This window comes from Callospermophilus lateralis, chromosome 2 (assembly GCF_048772815.1).
Source record: "Callospermophilus lateralis isolate mCalLat2 chromosome 2, mCalLat2.hap1, whole genome shotgun sequence".
Classification (NCBI taxonomy): domain Eukaryota; kingdom Metazoa; phylum Chordata; class Mammalia; order Rodentia; family Sciuridae; genus Callospermophilus; species Callospermophilus lateralis.
Window position 1 is genome coordinate 170,249,251 of NC_135306.1, and position 20,640 is coordinate 170,269,890.

The following is a 20,640-nucleotide window of genomic DNA, read 5'->3' on the forward strand; positions in this document are numbered from 1 at the left end:
TCCGTGGCTACTTTTCCTAAAGGCTCTTGCTCTAGGCTATGTGTGCAAACTTAGAGGCCAGCATCTGGTATGCTAGTGTAGCAGAATGATTTGGAGTACAGGAGTATCTGAGTTTAGGTTCCTGCACAGCAGAATTTGAGGAAAGGATTTTAGTGTATATTTATTTGGAAGGTAAGCACAGGAACTACGGGTAGGGAAATGTGGAAGTGAGACTGGAAGGTCAAGATAGTCTGTGTTGGGTGCTTTACTTAAGTGATGTTCCAGAATGACCCTAAGACACAATAAATGTGCAGTTTTAAAGTGAGATGTGAGACCACTGAGTGGCACTTGTAAATAAGTATCCTAGAGGTAGTTTCATGATCTTGAATTCCTTTCCCACATCAAGGAAATTAAGAAAATTCTAGGGAGTCTAGTCGGGATTTTATGAGGAAGCTTTATCTGAATAAATCTGTCCAGTGAGTCTCACCTCTTTGCTCCCAAAAGCGGCCACATCCTCCCTCTTATCAGGCCTGGGAGTTCTTCAAGCAGATCATTTGGAGAGCCTCCGAAATTTGGTGATAGAATCAGGAGTCTTGAGTCCAAATTGAGGAAACAGTGTAGGGGACAGACAAGGTGGTGAAGTGCTCTGGACAGGAGGTAAAGGTGTGATGCTATAGTGGTTGGAAGTAAATGCACACTCTGAATAGCTTTCAGAGGAGGGGTGATTGCTTCTCCATGGCTAGTATGCTGGACTGGAGCCATTTTATGTTTTACCAAGAATGTTGCCTGGAGGGTTGATGGGACATGAGAATGTAAGTGGACTGAAATAGAACCAGGAGTTGAGGACAGTGACCACCTAAGGAAGGGCATTACCTATATCAGAGTGGTGGGTGGAGGAGAGGGTCCAACAGAATCTACTACCATGCATCTTCCACCAGAGCACCCTACTGGATAATTTTCTCCCATGTGGGAAAGGGTCAGCCTTTTGCTCAGTCCATCTCTTCAATGGATTGGATAAAGCTCACCACATCATGGAGGGCAATCTGCTTTACTTAGTCTACTGATTCAACTGTTCATCTCATCTAAAAGTATACTTACAAAAACACCCAGAATGTTTGCCCAAATTCTGAGTATCCCATGGCCCAGTGGAGATGACACATAAACTAACCACCACACTCATACTTTTGTTAATTAATTAATGTATTTATACCTCATGGGTTGTATATAAATTAAATGAGGAAGTTTGTGAAACATGAGTAGAACCAACGTTCCTTTCCTTCCTTCTTCCTTCCTTTCTTCTTTCTTCTTTCCCTCCATTTATCTCTCCCTTTCTCTACCAATTTTCCCCCCACTTCCAATGCAAGAACATTAAATGCATTAAATGCACAAATGTTACTCCACTGCAAGCTGAGGTTTTTTTTTTTTTCTTTTTGCTTGATAGACTCCTAAGTCCTATGAGTTAGATGTTGCGAATGAAGAAAAGTGAAGAATTGGCATTTCTCCAGATGAGATGTATGAAAGTAAAATGCTCTTCTTAATGTTCATATACCCAGACTGACACATTGCTTATCTCCATATGCTTTATGCAGGTTCAGAGCTGACATACAACCTTTCAAAGCATTTTTATCAAGTAGTAACTAAGTAGTCTGCAGGTATTAGAAAACACCAACACTATATTAGTGACTGGAATCAATTTCAGCAAACCTGGCACATTGTATTTGCATCTGAAAATACTTGCTTAGCCTTACCACATAATATTCTCTCTGACACTCAGACCTTGATGAGCACCATAAACAAGGTTTTCAAATGAACTATGCCATTATTGTGTTCATTTCACGTTGGCTCATGTGGACATGTTAACAAGGTAATAGGCAATTGATAGGCTTTTGCTGGTAATTGTATTTGACAGGTAGTATTTCAGGCTGCCTCAGGAAACAGAAAGATTACTGTTCATGTGACTACTTCAGTAAGATGATAATGTCTTCATTAGATGTTCCTTAGCACAGCCAGAGGAGCACAGGATGGCATGACTGGCAATGTAGAGACTTAGGCATGGCTCATTAGTAGCTTGCAGCATCCAGGTATATATTATTCTTAATAATCTCTGATATGCAGGGACAAAAAACCATAGAGCATTCATCTTTAATCAATCACTTTGGTGTGTACATTTTCCTCCTTTAACATCCCATACCAAACTGCAGTCCAGTCAAGAAAAGCAATTCAAGATGCTGGAGAATTACCTGTTTTCCAGATGGTAACCCAGTCACTGAAAAAAGTCCTCATTTCCCCAAGGGAAAATGATACTTTGTCTTGAGAGATATTGAAGAGCCTGTCCCTTTTTTCTTGAAATATTTTAGGTGAATGAATTTTAATTCATACTCATATGAGTTCCAAAAAATATTTAAAAAAAATTAGTCAGCATTCGCAAAATATGAAGACAGATCTTAAAATAATTTCTTCTTGGTAAGAGGAGAATTATAAATGGAAATTAATTCATTTCCCCCTTGAAGACACATTAATGCTTTCCATCAATTCTCAAATTGTTAAGTGGAGACAGATTAGAATATTAAGGGCTGGAAATGTTCTTTAAGTGGAAGCAGTATTAAAGAATCCTCTACATTTTCTTGAATAGACATTCAATAAGTGTTCAAGAAAAAAACTGTATTGTTATCAGAGGGTCACTTAATAAATCATTACTATTCAGAATGTTGGTATGGCTATTCCCAAAATATTTTTTTATTTATTCTAATTAGTTATACATGATAGTAGAATGACTTTTGACACATCATACATGAATGGAGTGTAACTTCTCATTTTTCTCGTTGTACATAGTGTAGAATTAAATCTGTCTTGTAATCATATATGCACATAGGATAATAATGTCTGATTCATTCTATTATCCTTTCTACTCCCATACACCCTCCCCTCCCTTCACTCCCCTTTGTCTAATCCAAAATACCTCTATTGGAGCCTACCCCCATCCCCATTGTGAATTAGCATCCACATATCAGAGAAAACATTCAGCCTTTAGTTCTTTGGTACTGACATATTTTACTTTGCATGATACTCTCCAGCTCCATCCATTTACCTGAAAATGCCATAATTCCATTCTTCTTTAAGGCTGAGTAATATTCCTTTGTGTATATATGCCACATTTTTTTATCCACTCACTTATTGAAGGACATCTAGGTTGGATCCATAGTTTGGCTTTTGTGAATTGAGCTGCTGTAAACATTGATGTGGCTGCATCACTGTAGTATGCTGATTTTAAATCCTTTGGGTATGAACCTAGGAGTGGGATAACTGGGTCAAATGGTGGTTCCATTCCAAGTTTTCTGAGGATCTCCATACTACTTCCCATAATGGTTGCACCAGCAATATATGAGTGTATCTTTTCCCACACATCTTTGCTAACATTTATTGTTGCTTGCATTCTTGATAATTGCCATTCTGACTAGGGGGAACTGAAATCTTAGAGTAGTTTTGATTTGCATTTCTCTAATTGCTAAAAATGTTGAGCATTTTTTTCATATATTTGTTGATTGATTATATTCCTTCATCTGTGAAGGTCTGTTTAGTTCCTTAGCCCATTTATTGATTGGGTTACTTGGTTTTTTGGTGATTGAGTTATTTGTTTGTTTTGGTGTTAAGTTTTTTGAGTTCTTTTATATCCTAGAGATTAATGATGTATCTCAGATGCACATGGTAAAGATTTTCTCTTATTCGTAGGCTCTCTTCATGTTATTGATTGTTTCCTTTGCTGTGAAGAAGCTTTCTGGTTTGATTCCAATTCATTAATTGATTCTTGATTTTACTTCTTGCAACTTAGGAGTCTTGTTAAGGAAGTTCATTCCTAAGCCAACATGGTGAAGATTTGGGACTACTTTTCTTCTATTAGGCGCAAGGTCTGTGTTCTAGTGCCAAAGTCCTTCATTCACTTTGAATTGAATTTTGTGCAGGGTGAGGGAAACAATTTTAATTTCATTTTGCCTATGTATAGATTTCCAGTTTTCCCAGCACCATTTGTTGAAGATCCTGTCTTTACTCCAATGTTTGTATTTGATGCCTTTATCTTGTGTGAGATAATTGTATTTATGTGAGTCTGTCTCTGTGCCTTCTATTCTGTACTATGGGTCTACAGTTTTTGTGGAGATACCATGCTGTTTCTCTTACTATGGCTCTGTAGTTCAATTTGAAGTCTGGTATTGTGGTGGCTCCGGCTTCACTTTTCTTACTGAGGATTACTTTGGCTATTCTGTGTCTCTTATTTTTCCAATGAACTTTATGATTTATTTTTCTATTAATATGAAGAATGTCACTGGAGTTTTAATAAGAATTGCATCAATTCTGTATAACACTTTAAGTGGTAAGGACATTTTGACCAAATTAATTCTGCCTATCTAAGAGAATGAGAGATCTTTCCATCTTCTAAAGTCTGCTTCAGTTTTTTTCTTTAGTATTTTATTGTCGAGGTCTCTCACCTCTTTTGTTAAATTGATTCCCCATTTTTTTGAGGCTATTGTGAATGGGATAGTTTTCCTATTTTCTCTTTCAGTGCTCATCACTAATGTATAAGAATGCATTTGATGGGGCTGGGGATATAGCTCAAAAAAAATAAGAAAATAATGCATTTGATTTATGGATGTTAATTTTATATTCTGCTACTATGCTGAATTTATTTATTAGTTTTAGAAGTTTTCTGGTGGATTTTTTTGTTCTTTTTAATATTAATATAGAATTATGTAGTGGCCAAATGGTGATAGTTTGAGTTCTTCTTTTTCTGTATGTATCCCTTTAATTTTTTTGTTCTGTATAATTAATTGCTCTGGCTACAATTTCAAGGATGATGTTGAATAAAAGTGGTGAAATAGGGCATCCTTGTCTTATTTTGGTTCTTAGAGGGAATGCTTTTAATCTTTCTCCATTTAGAATGATGTTGGCCTTGGGTTTAGCATAAATAACTTTTACAATGTTGAGGTATGTTCCTATTATCTCTAGTATTTCTAGTGCTTTGAACCTGAAGAGGAACTGTATTTTGTCAAATGCTTTTTATACATCTATGGAGATAATTGTATGATTCTTGTCTTTAAATCTATTGATGTGATGTGCTTTGTTTATTAATTTCTTTTTTCTTTTTTTAAAGAGAGAGAGAGAGAGAGAGAGAGAGAGAGAGAGAGAGAGAGAGAATGAATTTTAATATTTATTTTTTAGTTTTTGGCAGACACAACATCTTTGTTTGTATGTGGTGCTGAGAATCAAACCCGGGCCACATGCATGCCAGGCGAGCATGCTACCACTTGAGCCACATCCCCAGCCCATGTTTATTAATTTCTGTATGTTGAGCCAACCTTGCATCCCTGGAATGAAACCCAGTTGGTTGTGGTGCGCTATCTATTTAATAAGTTTTTTTATGTTATTTGCAAGAATTTTATTGAGAATTTTTGCATCTATGTTCATCAGAGATATTGGTCCAAAGTTTTACTTCCTTATTGTGTCTTTGTCTGGTTTTGGTATAGGGGTGATACTAGCTTCATAGAATGAGTTTGGAAAGGTTCCTTTCTTTTCTGTTGCATGGAATAATTTAAGGAGGGTTGGTGTTAATTATTCTTTGAAGGTCTTATAAAACTAAGCTGAGAATCTGTTGAAGTCTTCAAGATTTTCTATTTTATTGGATCCTAAATTTTCAAAATAGTTGCCAATTAACTTCTGTATTTCAGTAGTGTCTGCCATGATATTTCCTGTTTTATCACACATTTTAGTAATTTGAGTTTTCTTTCTCTTTTTCTTTATTAGTGTGGCTAAGGGTTTATCAATTTTATTTTATTTTTCAAAGAACCAACTTTGTGTTTTGTTAATTTTTGATTCATATTTTGCTTCAATTTCATTGATTTCAGCTCTGATTTTAATTTTTTTCCTGTCTTCTACTGCTTTTGGTGTAAATTCATTCTTCTTTTTCTATGGCTTTGAGATGTAATGTTGGTCATTTATTCATTGACTCTATTCTTTTAATGAATGAGCTCAATGCAATGAACTTTCCTCTTAGCACTGCCTTCATAGTGTCTCAGAGATTTTGATAAGTAGTATCACTTTTCTCATTTATTTCTAAGTATTTTTATATTTCATTCCTGATTTCTTCTGCTATCCATTTGTCATTCAATAGCATTTTATTTAGTCTCCAGCTGTTATAGTAGCTTCAATTTTTTATTCTATATTAGATTTCTAATTTCATTCCATTATGATCTGATAGAATGCAGAGTATTATTCTTATTTTTTGTATTTAGTAAGAGTTGCTTTGTGTCATAAGATATGGTCTATTTTAGAGAAGGATCCTGTGCTACAGAGAAGAAAGTGTATTTACTCATTGATGGATGGAATATTCTATATATGACTGTTAAGTCTAAATTATTGATTGTATTATTGAGTTCTGTAATTTCTTTGTTTAGTTTTTGTTTGCAAGATCTATTAAGTAGTGAGAGAGGTGTATTAAAGTTACACAGTATTATTGTGTTGTGGTCTATTTGATTCTTAAAATTGAGAAGGTTTTTTTTTTTTGATGTACATAGATGCTCCATTGTTTGGGGCATAAATATTTAAGATTGTTATGTCTTGTTGACGTAGAACTCCCTCAAGCAATATGAAATGTCCTCCTTTGTCCCTTCTGATTAACTTTAGCTTGAAGTTCACTTTATGGGATATGAGAATAGAAATTCCTGCTTGTTTATACAATCCATGTGAGTGATATGTTTTTTCCCAACCTTTCACTTCAGTCCATAGACGTCTTTGCCTATAAGGTGAGTCTATTGGAAACGGCATATTGTTGGGTCTTGTTTATTAATCCTGTCTGCTAGTCTATGTCTTTTGATTGACAAGTTTAGGCCATTAATGTTCAAGGTTATTATTGAGACATGATTTGTATTCTCAGTCCTTTTGGTTTATTTCTATTTTTTGATTTGAATCAGTTTCTCCTTTGATTGACTATTCCTTTAGTGTAATTCCTCCCTTTGCTGGTTTTCACTTTTTAAAAAATTTCATCTTCATGGAAGAGTTTGTTGAGAATGTTCTGTAGAAAAGGCTTTGTAATTGTGAATTCTTTTAACTTATTTATATTTTTTTACCATGGAAGGTTTTTATTGCATCTTCCAATCCGAAGCTTAATTTTGCTTGATATAGAATTCTTGGTTGGCATCCATTTTATTTCAGGGCTTGGTGTTTGTTATTCCAGGACTTCCTATCTTTGAGGGTCTGGGTTGAGAAATCAGCTGAGATCTGAATTGGTTTCCCCGTATACATAATCTGATAATTTTCTCTCACAGTCTTTAAAGTTCTATCCTTACTCTGGGTATTAGGAATTTACAATATAATGTACCTTGATGTTGGTCTGTTGTAACTTTGGACATTTTGGGTCCTGTAGTATTTGATTTTCCATTTCATTCATTAGGTTTGGGAAATTTTATGATATTATTTCATTGAAAAGATTGTGCCTTCTTTTGTTTTATATCTCTGCTCCTTTATCTATCCTGATAAATCTTAAATTTGATCTTTTTATGTTATCCTATAATTCTTGGAAGTTCTATTCATGGTTTCTTACCATCTTCTCTGTGTGGTCAACTTTACTTTCAAGACTATATATTTTTTCTTCATTGCCTGAAGTTCTGTCTTCCAAGTGGTTTAGTCTGTTGGTGATGCTTTCCATTGAATTTTTAATTTGGTTTATTGATTTCCTCATTTCAAGGATTTCTGCTTGATTTCTTTCAGAATCTCTATCTCTTTATTGAAGAGGTCTTTTACCTCCTGAAATTTACCTCTGATTTTACTCCTTACATTGTCCTGTACGCCATGGATCAATTTAACTGTGTATATTCTGAACTCTTTCTCTGACATTTCTTTTACCATGTTGTCAATGAATTCTATTGTTGGAACATCTTGGTTTGTTTGGGGTGCTTTGTCCCCAGATTCCCAATCAGGCACTTCTCTCCCAGCCAGTCCTGTAAGCAGACAGATTGGAGTGGGTGAGGGAAGCCAGGTGAGTTTCAGCGACCCGTATTCCCCTGTGTAAATCTCTCTCCATGCTTGATTTTCTCCTGATCACTTAGGTACACTTTCTGTCACATAGTATGGGATTGTCTGGCTTGTTTTTTTCCAGCCAGACTTGGGTCTGCCAGTAATTGGTTCCCCCAGTTGTTGGCCCCTGTGCCAGGGCTGCAGAATAGTTCCTTCTTCTGTTGTCCATGCATACTGCTGAGAGATATGGTGGCTTCCCTCCTGTACATGGATACTATGTGGCAAAGCTTAATGTTTTTCAGAACGGTGTCTCTTATCTCTAAACTGTCCATACTCCACATGCCTAAGTCTTCCCAAGAATTGGGGTTTCTTTAATTCCTTTATTGCTTTACTGTGTTTACATAGGGACTGCTCTGGTTTGCACCTCCAGCTGTTGTCATGGCTGTGGGACTGGGGATCTTCTCCTTTATTTTATTATGCAAGATCTCCTGAGTCCCTGATTTGTTTTGAAGGTCCAGCATTAAATTCCAGTAATATCCCCTCTAATTCTTGATCATTCACCCACCTTGTTGACAAGCTGCCTGTGTGCTTTCCTTGGTTCATGCTACGGGATTCACCAGGGAAGTGATCCCTTTATTCTGCCATCTTCCCAGTACCCAGAATTTGTTAAATTACAATTTTGGGTCAGTGTGTGTAATTTGGGTTGAAATAATATGAAATGGCATATTATTTTAATTTTATTTATTTGTTGTTTAGAATGATCTCAAATGCTCTGAAATATTACATTTGCAGCAATGACAATTATCATAAACATGCATTGAGCTAGCAACTATTCAAATTGTTGTATTTAATCATTGTAGAACTCCATGAGGGAGTTATTATCCTACTTTACATAGGAAGAAACTGAGGCATAAAGCAATTCAGCAACTCACCCAGGGTCTAATATCTAAAAGGGAAAGAGTTAGAATTAGAACCCAAATTATATGCTGAGACTTAGCACTTACACATTACTGCATCAAAGGGAAAGTCCACTTTGAGCACTAAAAAATTAATTTGTATTTCTATCAAGTCTCTAACTATCATCATCTCACTATTTACTTTTGAAAAGCTAGATGTTCTAGAAGCCTTTATAAAAAAGATGAATGCCTGGAAACCTTACCCATCTCCCTTCCCTAGAGGTGACCACTTTTAGTTCTCTTGAGAGAATCTCTTGGTACTTTTCTCCCTATCTCTAAATAGCATGTTTCTTGCTACTTCATCATATTTTCAACTGTGACACTTTTTAAAATTAACTTTCACCATATAGGAAGGCAATTTGGCTATCTTTCACCTCTCTGCATATCTTCTTGCTAGATCAATATTCTGTATTTATGTTATTGAGACTATGAACATGATATTAATAACTGAATCATGGAATATACTATGCTTGATTTCCTTTCTTGCATAAATCTTTGTTCCCCCTGTCACTACAATTTTGCTACTTTATTCATCTTATTGCTTAGTTTTCTATGGATTTATCACAATTTATCCTCAACCTCTTATCTACTCTATAAATGTCTTCTAACCCTTTCATGTTCTTGGATAAATCTGCTCCAGAGTTGAGTTGATTTCTAGACTCACTGCTAAGTTCATAGTCCTGAGAATCTCTATCCCCATTATTCTGAGGATCCCCTTTGTCTCTACAGGAATAGGACCCTGATTTTTGTATACTATGTCTAGTCTTCTTTGTCTTACTGTTCTGGCTTGTTGGAGCACATATTAGAAGCTTCTGTTGGGGCTGGGGATGTGGCTCAGGCGGTGGCACGCTCACCTGGCATGCGTGCAGCCCTGGTTCGATCCTCAGCACCATATACAAACAACGATGTTGTGTCTGCCGAGAACTAAAAAATCTCCCCCACCCCCCACCCTCTCTCTCTCTCTCATAAAAAAAAGAAGCTTCTGTCAAACATTTGAAGTTGGCTCTTTGCTCACACTGAAGAACAGGGTGATAAAACACTATCAAAATCTCTGCAAATTGGGATGTGACCATTGATCATGTGTTAAGGTCTGTAAACAAGTCAGATTGGCACCTGTTATTTTGCCAGAGAAATGTTAGAGTCTGTAAACAAGTCTGCATGGTGCCTGGCAAAATGCCAGAGGGAGTGGTTTGTGAAGTAACAAAAGCGAGCCATTAAGTGTGGAAATTCCTTATTGGTTGACTGCTGTATCTATTTTATGCTAATTAGATAGGCTGTGTAAAATGTATAAATACCACTCCTGTCCTAGAATAAACGGCTCCTACTCCTGCTGTATCAACGTACACAAGTTATTCGTCACCCCCCCCCACCCCCCCCCACCCCCCCCCACCCCCCCCGGTTATTTTGCTGCAGCCTGACTGCGGCAATCATGGAAGTTGATCTGGGTCATTCTCTTGAGAAACAACTGGTTTTCAGTATCTTTAAGTATTTTAGTTTTAGTTCATTGGTTTCCTTTGAAAAAAACCTTATAAAACCCTTGTCCAAGCCCATCTTCCAGCTTTCTGAATGTCATATAAACTTTTACTTATCTCCCAGGTAGTCCATAGGGAACCTGCTCTCAGTTGTGTATGGAATTTCCCAGTGCTGAGAATAAATCTCCCATCTTCTCCTAGATTTCCGAAGATATAGCCATCTGACTGGGCAGAATGGCAGGAAGAACTTGGGCATATCTAGTTCTTAAAGAGACTGTCAATTCACCTTTACCTGCTACTCTCAGAGGTATCTGGTGTTGCCAATTCCTAAGTTTTACTTTCTGTAATGTAAAGTAAATTGTTTCTTGGCTTTTTCCCACTGTGTTTGAGATTCAGCTTTTTCAAATCTGAAAAGTCATTGCTTCTTCACCTGTTTTCTGCTTCTCAAAATGTTGTTGTCCCCTCTATGATCTTCATGGCTTTTGTAAGTTTGTAATATCAATACAAATAAAAAAAGGAAAGCCACTTTAAATATAACTTAAATGGGATTTCAAAAGGGAGCAGATGCAAATGCATGTTTCCAAGCACACATCTTTATTTGGAAATTGTAGATGTTTTTAGTTTTGCATGATTGTCAGTTTATCTTTTAATGGCCTGAAAGTCTACCATGGTAGCCTGTATGTGTGAGTGAGAATGGGATTGTGAATGTGTGAGTATGTGTTACTCTTCCTTCCATTCTCAGGGGTGAGCTATAGCACATGAATCACATAAAACACAGAAGGAAAGCAGAGTGATGTGTGGGAAAGAACAAAAGCTTAGGAAGAAGAGGCCTGGGAAAGACTCTTCTGTTGATTTAGAAGATCAATTCTCTTGGCACCTTACTTCCTTGTTTATTGTCATGATCTCATAGTTGCATTTTTCAGAATTAGATAAAGTGTTATTCAACAGAAGCCCTGATATAGTGCTCTGTGAAGGCCACTTTCCTTCTTGAATTAAGGGAAAGCATTTGCAGACAGGTAGTAGGGAGGCTGGGGAGATATGCATGATTTGTACAATGATACTTCCTTTATAATATTGACCCAGGCTAAACCAGTTGACTAAAATAGCTGGCATCTGAAAACCCCTCTAATTTCTAGATTCTGTAGTTATTATATAAACCTCACTGTAAGAACTCAGTCATTTTGATTTAACAAATGTGGTGTGTACTGTATAGGGATGATGTATTTTGGGCTAATGAGAATTGAGACTTTCTGAGCAAACGCACCCTGTATGATCGTCTGAGCTGGTGACAGCAGTTGTGGGAATGTGTATGTGGATGTTGAACTAAAAACTAGGTAGGTTTAACAGAGAGGACTTCATTCACTTACACATCTATTCATTACTATCACACAGAATTTTTTTTTGCCTTATCCGTTTAAAGGGAAAGCCTCTGAAATCCAGAAGTGTTGAAAAATATAATAATCACACCTGTGAATAATTATTGGAAGGCCACTATCTTGCTAGACATGGAGAATTTAGGTTGGCATAGTCAATGCTCCAGGTGATAGAAAAGTGATTAAGGGAGTTATCATTTGGCCCTAACATTTGGTTAGAAGGAAAGGCAAGAGATACGCTGTTCCCAAATGAGTCATTAGCTGACTTCTTTTCAAAAAAGGTTCACCTTGCTTCTTAAATATCACTTTTATGTCTAGATTATAAACTGCTCCTTTTAAACCCTGACCCCTCCCCCCCCAAAAAAGAAAAAGCTCCACAAACAAAAACAGAAAAAGAAAGAAAGGGGGAAAAATATGAGCAATGAGCATAATGTTAGTCCCATCCTTACCTACTGTTTTCAGAACAGGATTTTCTTTAATTAGCCGAAAAATATATCCAGGTAGCTTTTCTTCATGTAAAGATACAGGTAGTTCCTCCTCAAACCGGGATTTGTACAGTAAATTTGGTACGGGATGAAGTACATTCTCCTTTCGAAGACAAGGGGGACATTTCGAGATTACTTTGGCTCCCTGATGGTTCTCTGCCGTCTGTCAACTCTTCGGTGGTTATTAAACAGTGATGGTTGAACAGGTAAGAAATGGTTAATAAATGTGCAATAGAGAAAATGCCACAAACTAAGACTTTGTCTTTTGATTCTTTCAGAAAAACATATAAAAACAATGTTCATAATCAGTTGTTTCTCTAGGGCTTCAAATGGATTTCAAGAGCTTTCTTAAAAGGGCTGTGTGTGTTTTAAATTTCTGCTTGCACTAAGGCAAAGCTTTGTTATATGGTGGTCACGGGCCTTGAAATGCCTGTCTCCCTCACTCTATTTTTGAGTTCATGTTTTTCTTTATAAAGTAATAGCTTTCAAATCCCCTTATTTTTATTTCAGAAACCATTAATGCCTGTCAGCTGCCCGTGGGGGTATCATATAAATTCCTAAGTTTGCCATTCAAGGTCCTCCACTCCATGACCCCAATTTACTTTCCCTATTGGTCTGTCACTATTTTCCTGCATAAACCTTTCCATTCAACTAGGCAGAAATGTACACAGCACCCCACAGGCCTTTTAGTTTTTCCTGTATTTCAGAAAGTCTCTCCCTTCCATCATGTGTGTCAGGTGCTGGCCCTTCTACGAGACTGGACCTGGGTCCCTTGGCTAAGCTTCCTAGCCCAAGTACATGATCAGTCCATGCTATGCCCTTGCATATGTCATCTGGGTCATTCAGGAACCACTTGGTGTCCACTGCCCCTTCATGTTTCATCTAGATCTACTTCATGTAACTCTGCCCGGGAAGTAAACTCTTTGACTGTGGTGGTTTTATATTTGTTTTCTCACATTGAAAGATGTGCATGTTTGTTTGCATGTCTGTCAATCACCTATTTTTATTTTCTGCTGTCTACTCCCACTGTAATGTAGTTCCAAAAGATTCCAAAAGAATGGAGAAAAAAAAAACAAAAACAAAACCTAGAGACCATACATGTCAGAAAGCTTGGCTCTGGAGCCCGTGTTCTCACCCACTCACCTACATGGCCTTGTGCAGGTTGTTGGCGATCCCCACAGTTACTGGTAAGTTTTTTTTTTTTTTTTCTTTCCCTTTCAATAGGATTTTGACAGCATTGGCCACTCATTCCTGGAATGTTCCAGCTCTGTTAGTTTGTATAATACTTCTCTCTGTTCTCTTCCCTTGTCCTACCCAATCCCACCCACTTCTTCTCTAGTCATCCCGTGGGAGATATGTATGTGTGTGTGTGTGTGTGTGTGTGTGTGTGTGTGTTATCATCACTTTTGCCCCTAGTTTTGTCATCATTATCATTATCATTTCTTTCTTTTTTTTTTTTTTTTTGGTGATTCTGGAGATTGAACTCAGACCCCCAAACATGCTGGGCAAGTGCTCCATCACTGAGCTGCACCCCTAGCCCTCGTTGTTACTTTTCTGTGCTTTCTCTACATTCTTCTTCCTAGCCCAGTACTTTTTGACCTCAGTGGGATGACACACTGAGTGTCACACTCCATCATGACATATGTCAAAACTAGTCACTTATCACAGTGTCACAGTCATGACACATGTCCAAACTAGTCACTTATTGATAAGCATTAAGTTATAATCCCTCGAGAATGATTTACTTTTTTAATTAGTTAGACTCACCCCAAAGTTATTATCACAGGGATGTCAGCTCATCTGCATTTCAACAGCATCTGCTGGCTTGGGTGCAGCAAGGTAGAATTTGAATTAGCTGTAAGTGAGTAGCTCATAATTCATAGCCTATTTTATATTTTCTGAAAATATCCCTGACCTGTGGTTATTGATGTATCATTAATACTTACAGCGATTTTGAAATATTATAGTCAGTAAGCTGTAGATTTATAGCTGCATTTGTTACCTTGATTTTTGCAATAGGTAAAATATTTAATAAGGAAAAGAGGTAAAGAAAACATGTGTATGTGTCTTGTCCTTATAGCATAGAAATGGAAGTAAGGCTATAATTAAAGTTTCCAAATTAAAAACAAAGTGATTATTCAAATGGTATGTGCAATAATACTATTTACATTACTATGAATAATTGTTAATACTATGTGTCATACCTCTTTTTTTTTCTTTTTATTGGTACTGGGGATTGAACCAGTAAAGCTTTACTAGTTAGCTAATCCCCAGTCCATTTTATTCTTTCTTTTGAGACAGGGTCTCGCTAAGTTGCTGAGGCTGGCCTCAAACTTGTGATCCTCCTGCCTCAGCCACCCAAGTCTCTGGGATTAAAGGCATGTATCACCAAGCCTGGCTGTGTGTTATACATTTTGATGATAAATTTATGTTTTCCTAGTCTTTATTAGTATATGTTGTTTTTCTTTTATTAGCTGTAAGGGTCTGAATTTTACCTTTTAAATATAGTTCAATATGTTTTTTTATATTAGCTGTATGTACATTTTGTCACTCAAAAAATGGCATGTTTTGAGATCAGGGAGCAGATCTCACTAATAAAAAACTTTGGGAACTTTGCTTTACTTATCCAACTACTTGTGTGTTTGCGTGTATGCATGCACATGCACACGTGTGTGTTTGGCTTTCATTACAATTCAGCATGCTTCTGGGAGTATATCTCCTATGAATGTCATTCATCATCTGTCACAGCAAAAGAAAAGTTAGAAACCTCTGCTCGAGGCTATTTTATACACATCTTTGGTTTAACTCTCTCTCGTGTGTTAATGGCTCTTGAGTCTATATCATCATCCATGATCCTCTCTCTGGAGCTGCCGACTCATTTACTAAGCTACCTACTAGGCATCAGTATGTGGACATCTTACAGATTTCCCAAACACAGAATTTCTGAAATTGAACCCATTTTTCAATCTCATTCCTCCTCCCTGTTGGCTTTACTTCTAGTATTGTGCATTTTTGTTGATAGCATCATCATTCACCACTCTGTTAAATTCATTAAAAATAATGTTCATTAAAAATAATGTTTCAGTGGCCAGTAGCCCAGTCCTGTTTATCTACTAAATATCCCTGAAAGTTGTCTTCTCTTTTCTCATTTTCTTCAGCCTATCATAGCCGCTCATCATTTCCTGTTGGTATCACTTCATACCCCAGTGGTTCTCAAATTTCAGTATGTATCACAATTATTAAGACATAACAAGTTAGATTCCCATCTCCAGAATTCTAATTCAGTAAGTCTAGGGATAGTTCCAAGAAACTTAATGTCTAACCAGGTGTGTTTTTCTGAGAAAGTCTTTTATTTCTCTTTTCCAGAGAAGAAAATACTCTGTATGATATTATAATGATAGACATGTGTCATTATGTATTTGTCCAAATTTGTAGAATATGTAATATCAAAAGTGAACCCAGTGTAAAACCATAGACTTTGGGTGATAATCATGTGTCAATGTTGATTCATTAGTTATAGCAAATATACCACTGTTGTGCAGAATTTTGACAGTAGGGAAGGCTGTTCCTATGTTAGGGCAGGGTAGTATGTATGGTAAATAGCTGTACCTTCTGCATTTTGCTGTGACCCTAAACTGCCCTAAAAATAAGTCTGTATTTTTAAACCATATTATGCAGGACTTAGTATATGTAATGTGCTTAATTAATTATCCAACTCAAAAATGTTTATATTTTCTACTATGTAATGTATCATATCTTCTGCTGTCTAGCTATCATTTTCACTACAGTAGAATGTCTATCAAACACATTCTACTGAGAGAATTGTGACCTAGGCAAGAATTATGAAACAAGAATTCCACCAAAAGAAGCCAGTGCTGAGCAAGAGGAAGAACCCATATTTCCACATAATTTGAGTGAACCTTGATGGCACTAAAGATGCTAATGGGAGCCAATTCCTCTGTGAAGGCAATTTTACAAACTGCAATTTTTGGCCATTCTTGGGAAATATTATTTGGACCTCAGGCCCCTCTTAGGAGCTTCTGTTTGTATCACATAGATCCTCCAGCAGCTTTGTATGGTGGACGACACACGGTGACTATGATTCCCGGAGATGGCGTTGGGCCTGAACTTATGATGCACGTCAAGTCTGTGTTTAAATATGCGAGTGTGCCTGTGGACTTTGAGGAAGTGCTGGTGAACTCCACATCTAGTGAAGAGGAAGTTCACAACGCTATCATGGCTATCCGTCGAAACCGTGTGGCTTTGAAGGGCAACATCGAAACCGATCACAACCTGCCACCTTCTTACAAATCCCGCAACAGTATGCTTCGCACCACCCTAGATCTCTATGCCAATGTCATTCATTTCAAGAATCTGCCAAATGTGCAGACCCGGCACAAGAACATAGACATCTTAGTTGTTCGGGAAAATACAGAGGGCGAGTATAGCAACCTGGAGCATGAGAGTACGAAAGGAGTGATAGAGAGTCTGAAGATCATTAGCAAGGCCAGGTCTATGCGCATTGCTGAATATGCCTTCCAGCTGGCCCAGAAGATGGGGCGTAAAAAAGTGACAGCTGTGCACAAGGCCAACATCATGAAACTGGGAGATGGACTCTTCCTCCAGTGCTGTCGTGAGGTATCATCCTGCTATCCTCAGCTCATCTTAGAAGGCATGATTGTGGACAATGCTACCATGCAGCTGGTATCCCAACCCCAACAGTTTGATGTCATGGTGATGCCCAATCTTTATGGCAATGTCATTAACAATATCTGCACAGGGTTGGTTGGGGGGCCTGGCCTGGTACCTGGAGCCAACTATGGTCGCTTATATGCAATATTTGAGACAGCTTCAAGGCATACGGCCAAGAATTTAGCTCACAAGAATATCGCCAACCCTACGGCCATGCTGCTGGCAAGTTGCATTATGCTGGATTACCTCAAACTCCATTCCCATGCCACCCGCATTCGTACTGCAGTCTTAGAATCCATAGGCAATAAAAATATCCATACTCCAGACATCGGAGGCCAGGGTACCACATTGGACATCATTCACAACATCATGGAAAACGTTCAAGGTTTCAAGTAGATGATCAGTGCCTTGGAGTCTGTTATTACCCAAAGTCCTTCCTATCTTCCTCTTTACCCATTCACCCTTCACACCCAATCCTTGCCAGCAAGGTTAATATACAGAATAAACCATCTGTTCCAATTCAGGAGAAGTGTATCAAAACTGATTTTTCCCCATTAAATTAAAATTGCATAAACATTGCTTATTTAAATTAGACAAACCTATTGCATTGTAAAGGATTTGTGGACATTCTTTCTATTCTAATCAGTGATTCTCACCTCTCTATGATATGATACAATGAATAAATCAGAGCTGTTTGTGTAGTCCAAAGGGCTTTCCCAGGACCTAATGCACTGATTTTCTTTTATCTGTGTCATTAAAATTCAGTAAACCAGCCTACAGAGAATCTGTTTTTTTCTCTAGAGGTTATTAATGAGCTAATTAGTGCAATAAACTTTGCCTACAAAATATACATTGTAACTTTAATAATAAATAAAATAACATAAAGCTGAGCTAGTGCAGAATGCTTTCACTCCTTCCTCAATATCCTCCTTTACTATGGTGTTGTTTAGGACGTTTTTGTGATAAATTTTCTCTGTGTTCTTTTGCACACATGAAAATTGATGGAAACTGCAGCTCCCCTGGAAAAGGGATTTTTAAATTTCTTTCAGCTCATCTCAAGAGTGTAGAAGTCAAATCTCTACAATCAGAGTCCACAATTCTTGATATACAAATGAAACCATGGATTGCAAACTCTGTGCTCAGTGCTTCATAGTTTCTTTTGGTCCACTTTTAAACTTGCTATCAAAGAAAGCCCTGAACTAATCTAAATATTTGCATCATTTAATCATATTTTATTTACAGTATTTTAGAGGTCATAGTTGGGAGACATGCAAACAAAATAATTCTATTGGTACGTAGAAATTGTTATTACTCAAGGAAAATGTAAAAGCACAATGATTATGAAAACTGATAGTAGTTTTATCAGCAGGATAGAAATAAGATTGAGAAAAGCAGTGGATTCTGCATCCTGTATAATCTGTGGATCTTACCATACTTCACATAGCACAAGTTAAAGGCACTTTTTTTTTCAGCCTCTGTGGTCTCCAGGAGGCTCCAGTTGAGTTGGGTGCCCTTGATCTCACCTAACCTAATTATATACAAAGTCAGGCCAGAGTTTGCAAAATGGAAAGTTAGTTTGAGGAGATTTAGTTTGAGGAGAAATCAATTACCTTCAACCCCATCTAGAAGCCTTTCTTGAAGAATAAGGCAAGCAGGGAAGAGTCAATTGGAAAATAACCATGGTAATTGCATGTATTGCACAATTAAACATATCCCTTGCCAGGAATGATGCCACTGCTCTCCTGTTGCACCCACCTCTGGGCAGCTCTAGACCTTTGTGAGTAGTTCTTTAACAAGTATGAACCCCACCCCACCCCACCCTAATCCCTACACCTTAACTCACCCCATCCAATTTGTACCCCCTTTTCTCATGACTAGGAGAAATGATTCATGGCACAACCAGCCCAACTGCAGGCAGTGACCCAGCTGTCAGCTTCCACTTAGCAATAGTAGTTCATGGGCCATTTGAGCCCAAGTTTTCCTCTATGAAGAATGGCCATCTCCAGAATCCTCTCAAGACAGCTGTGATGACACTTGGTACATGACAATGGTGCTTTCTATCGCCATTGTTAGATTTTCCCTCTTAGCTATGAATATCCCAAGGGTAATATCATGTATGTTTTTACTTGTCCCCTGTCATCTCTAATATAATTACTGTACATGCAATGTAAAAATAATGTATGTTTGTTGAAGTAATCTGGAAATGAATGCTATGGTTGATACTGCCTCGCTTTTATTTGTGAAGTGAGAAAATAACTGTACCTATGCCGTAGGGTTATTGGGAAGATGGAGTGAGAAAATACACTTTAAGCTTATAACATTGTGATAAGTGCTTGTGTTTTTCTTTTTCTTTTTTTCTTACCATTGCTGTATTTCTCCCTGATGTGATTTCTTCCTGTACATCTATTCTTTGAATTCAAAGTTGTTTGTCTCTGTCCACCTTTTCTCCTACCTAAGTGCATGCCATCACACCATGGAAGATTCAGTGTATGTGGACATGGTCATGAGTCCCCTGAGACCCTAGAACTCTTTCAGTTCTGAACTAAAGGTCAACAAAAAATATCACTTTAAGGTGGATCATGATGAAAAGGAGCACCAGTTATCTTTAAGAATGTCAGTTAAAGGGCGGGTACAGAGGATGAATTGCACATTGTCAAAGCAGGGGCAATGGATTATGAAGGCATCCAATCCAAATTACATTGGAAACTCAGACAAGGTTTGTACAGCAAAGACTTCCCTTGGACTCATGTGGTCTTATGGTTGAAGTGTAGTTCACAGCCTGTACCTATTAATGACAAACAACACTGAGTAGTCCTCAGGAAGCTGCAGAGTCAGAAGGTGAAGAGGAGGAATATAAAACTCTTATGCACATCTGGGAAGCAATCTAACCCTGTAAATGGTAGCAAGTTTCTACAGAAAAAAAATAAAACTTACTACAGATGAAGAAGGTGGTGGTGGTGGTGGTGGTGGTAATTTTGATGAAGAGGGAAATTGAAGACCCATCTCTGTTGAAGAAATCTATATGAGATACTCCCACCAAAAATGCACATAAATCAAACCAGAGTACAAAAAACTCAAAGCCATAAACACAAACATTAAAAAAAACTTTCTGAAACATGAAAAGGACCTAATTCTGTAGAAGACATTAAAGCAAAATGCAACCAAGTATAGAAACAGGTGGTTCTCTTCCCAAAGTGGAAGCCACGATCGCCAATGATGGAAGTTGCTTCCAGAGCAGGAGGCAACTCAAGACGTCTGGCAGTAGAGGAAGTCTCTTTCAGAAAACAGTTAAAACAGTTTGTTAAAATTTTCTTATTTCTGTAACAGTTGATATTTGGCTGCCCTTTATATTTCCAAGTGAGAACTTACCCTACCATGTTTGATAAATGTCCAGGTTCCATTGCCAAGAATGTGTTGTTTTATTTTTAAAGATGGAACTCCATTCTTTACTTAGTTTTAAGTGTATCTGGAGCGCTAGGATAGGACATAGTTGTACTATGGTATAACTACCATAGCTGACCACCATCATTGTGGTCAGGCATGGAAATGGCAGTGAGAAAAAAATAAACATGTGAAATAAACAGCATTTTAATAAAATGAAAATATTAACTATTATCCATATATGAAGCATTCTATTTTTATCCATTACCTACCATTCTAATGCTAATCCTGAAGAAAACTG

The 20,640-nt window shown here is 37.4% G+C and overlaps 2 protein-coding genes across 3 annotated transcripts in view; both read left to right on the forward strand.

Annotated features, from left to right (window-relative positions):
* The window catches only part of Nell1 (neural EGFL like 1), a 787,071-nt gene that overhangs the window by 507,431 nt on the left and 259,000 nt on the right, over positions 1-20,640 (forward strand). The gene's annotated exons all lie outside the window — the stretch shown is intronic.
* On the forward strand, positions 16,191-18,796 carry LOC143391546 (isocitrate dehydrogenase [NAD] subunit gamma, mitochondrial). Its single transcript, XM_076844270.2, has 2 exons — positions 16,191-17,274; positions 18,759-18,796. Exons 1-2 carry the CDS (start codon positions 16,191-16,193, stop codon positions 18,794-18,796), a joined length of 1,122 nt encoding a protein of 373 aa, XP_076700385.1.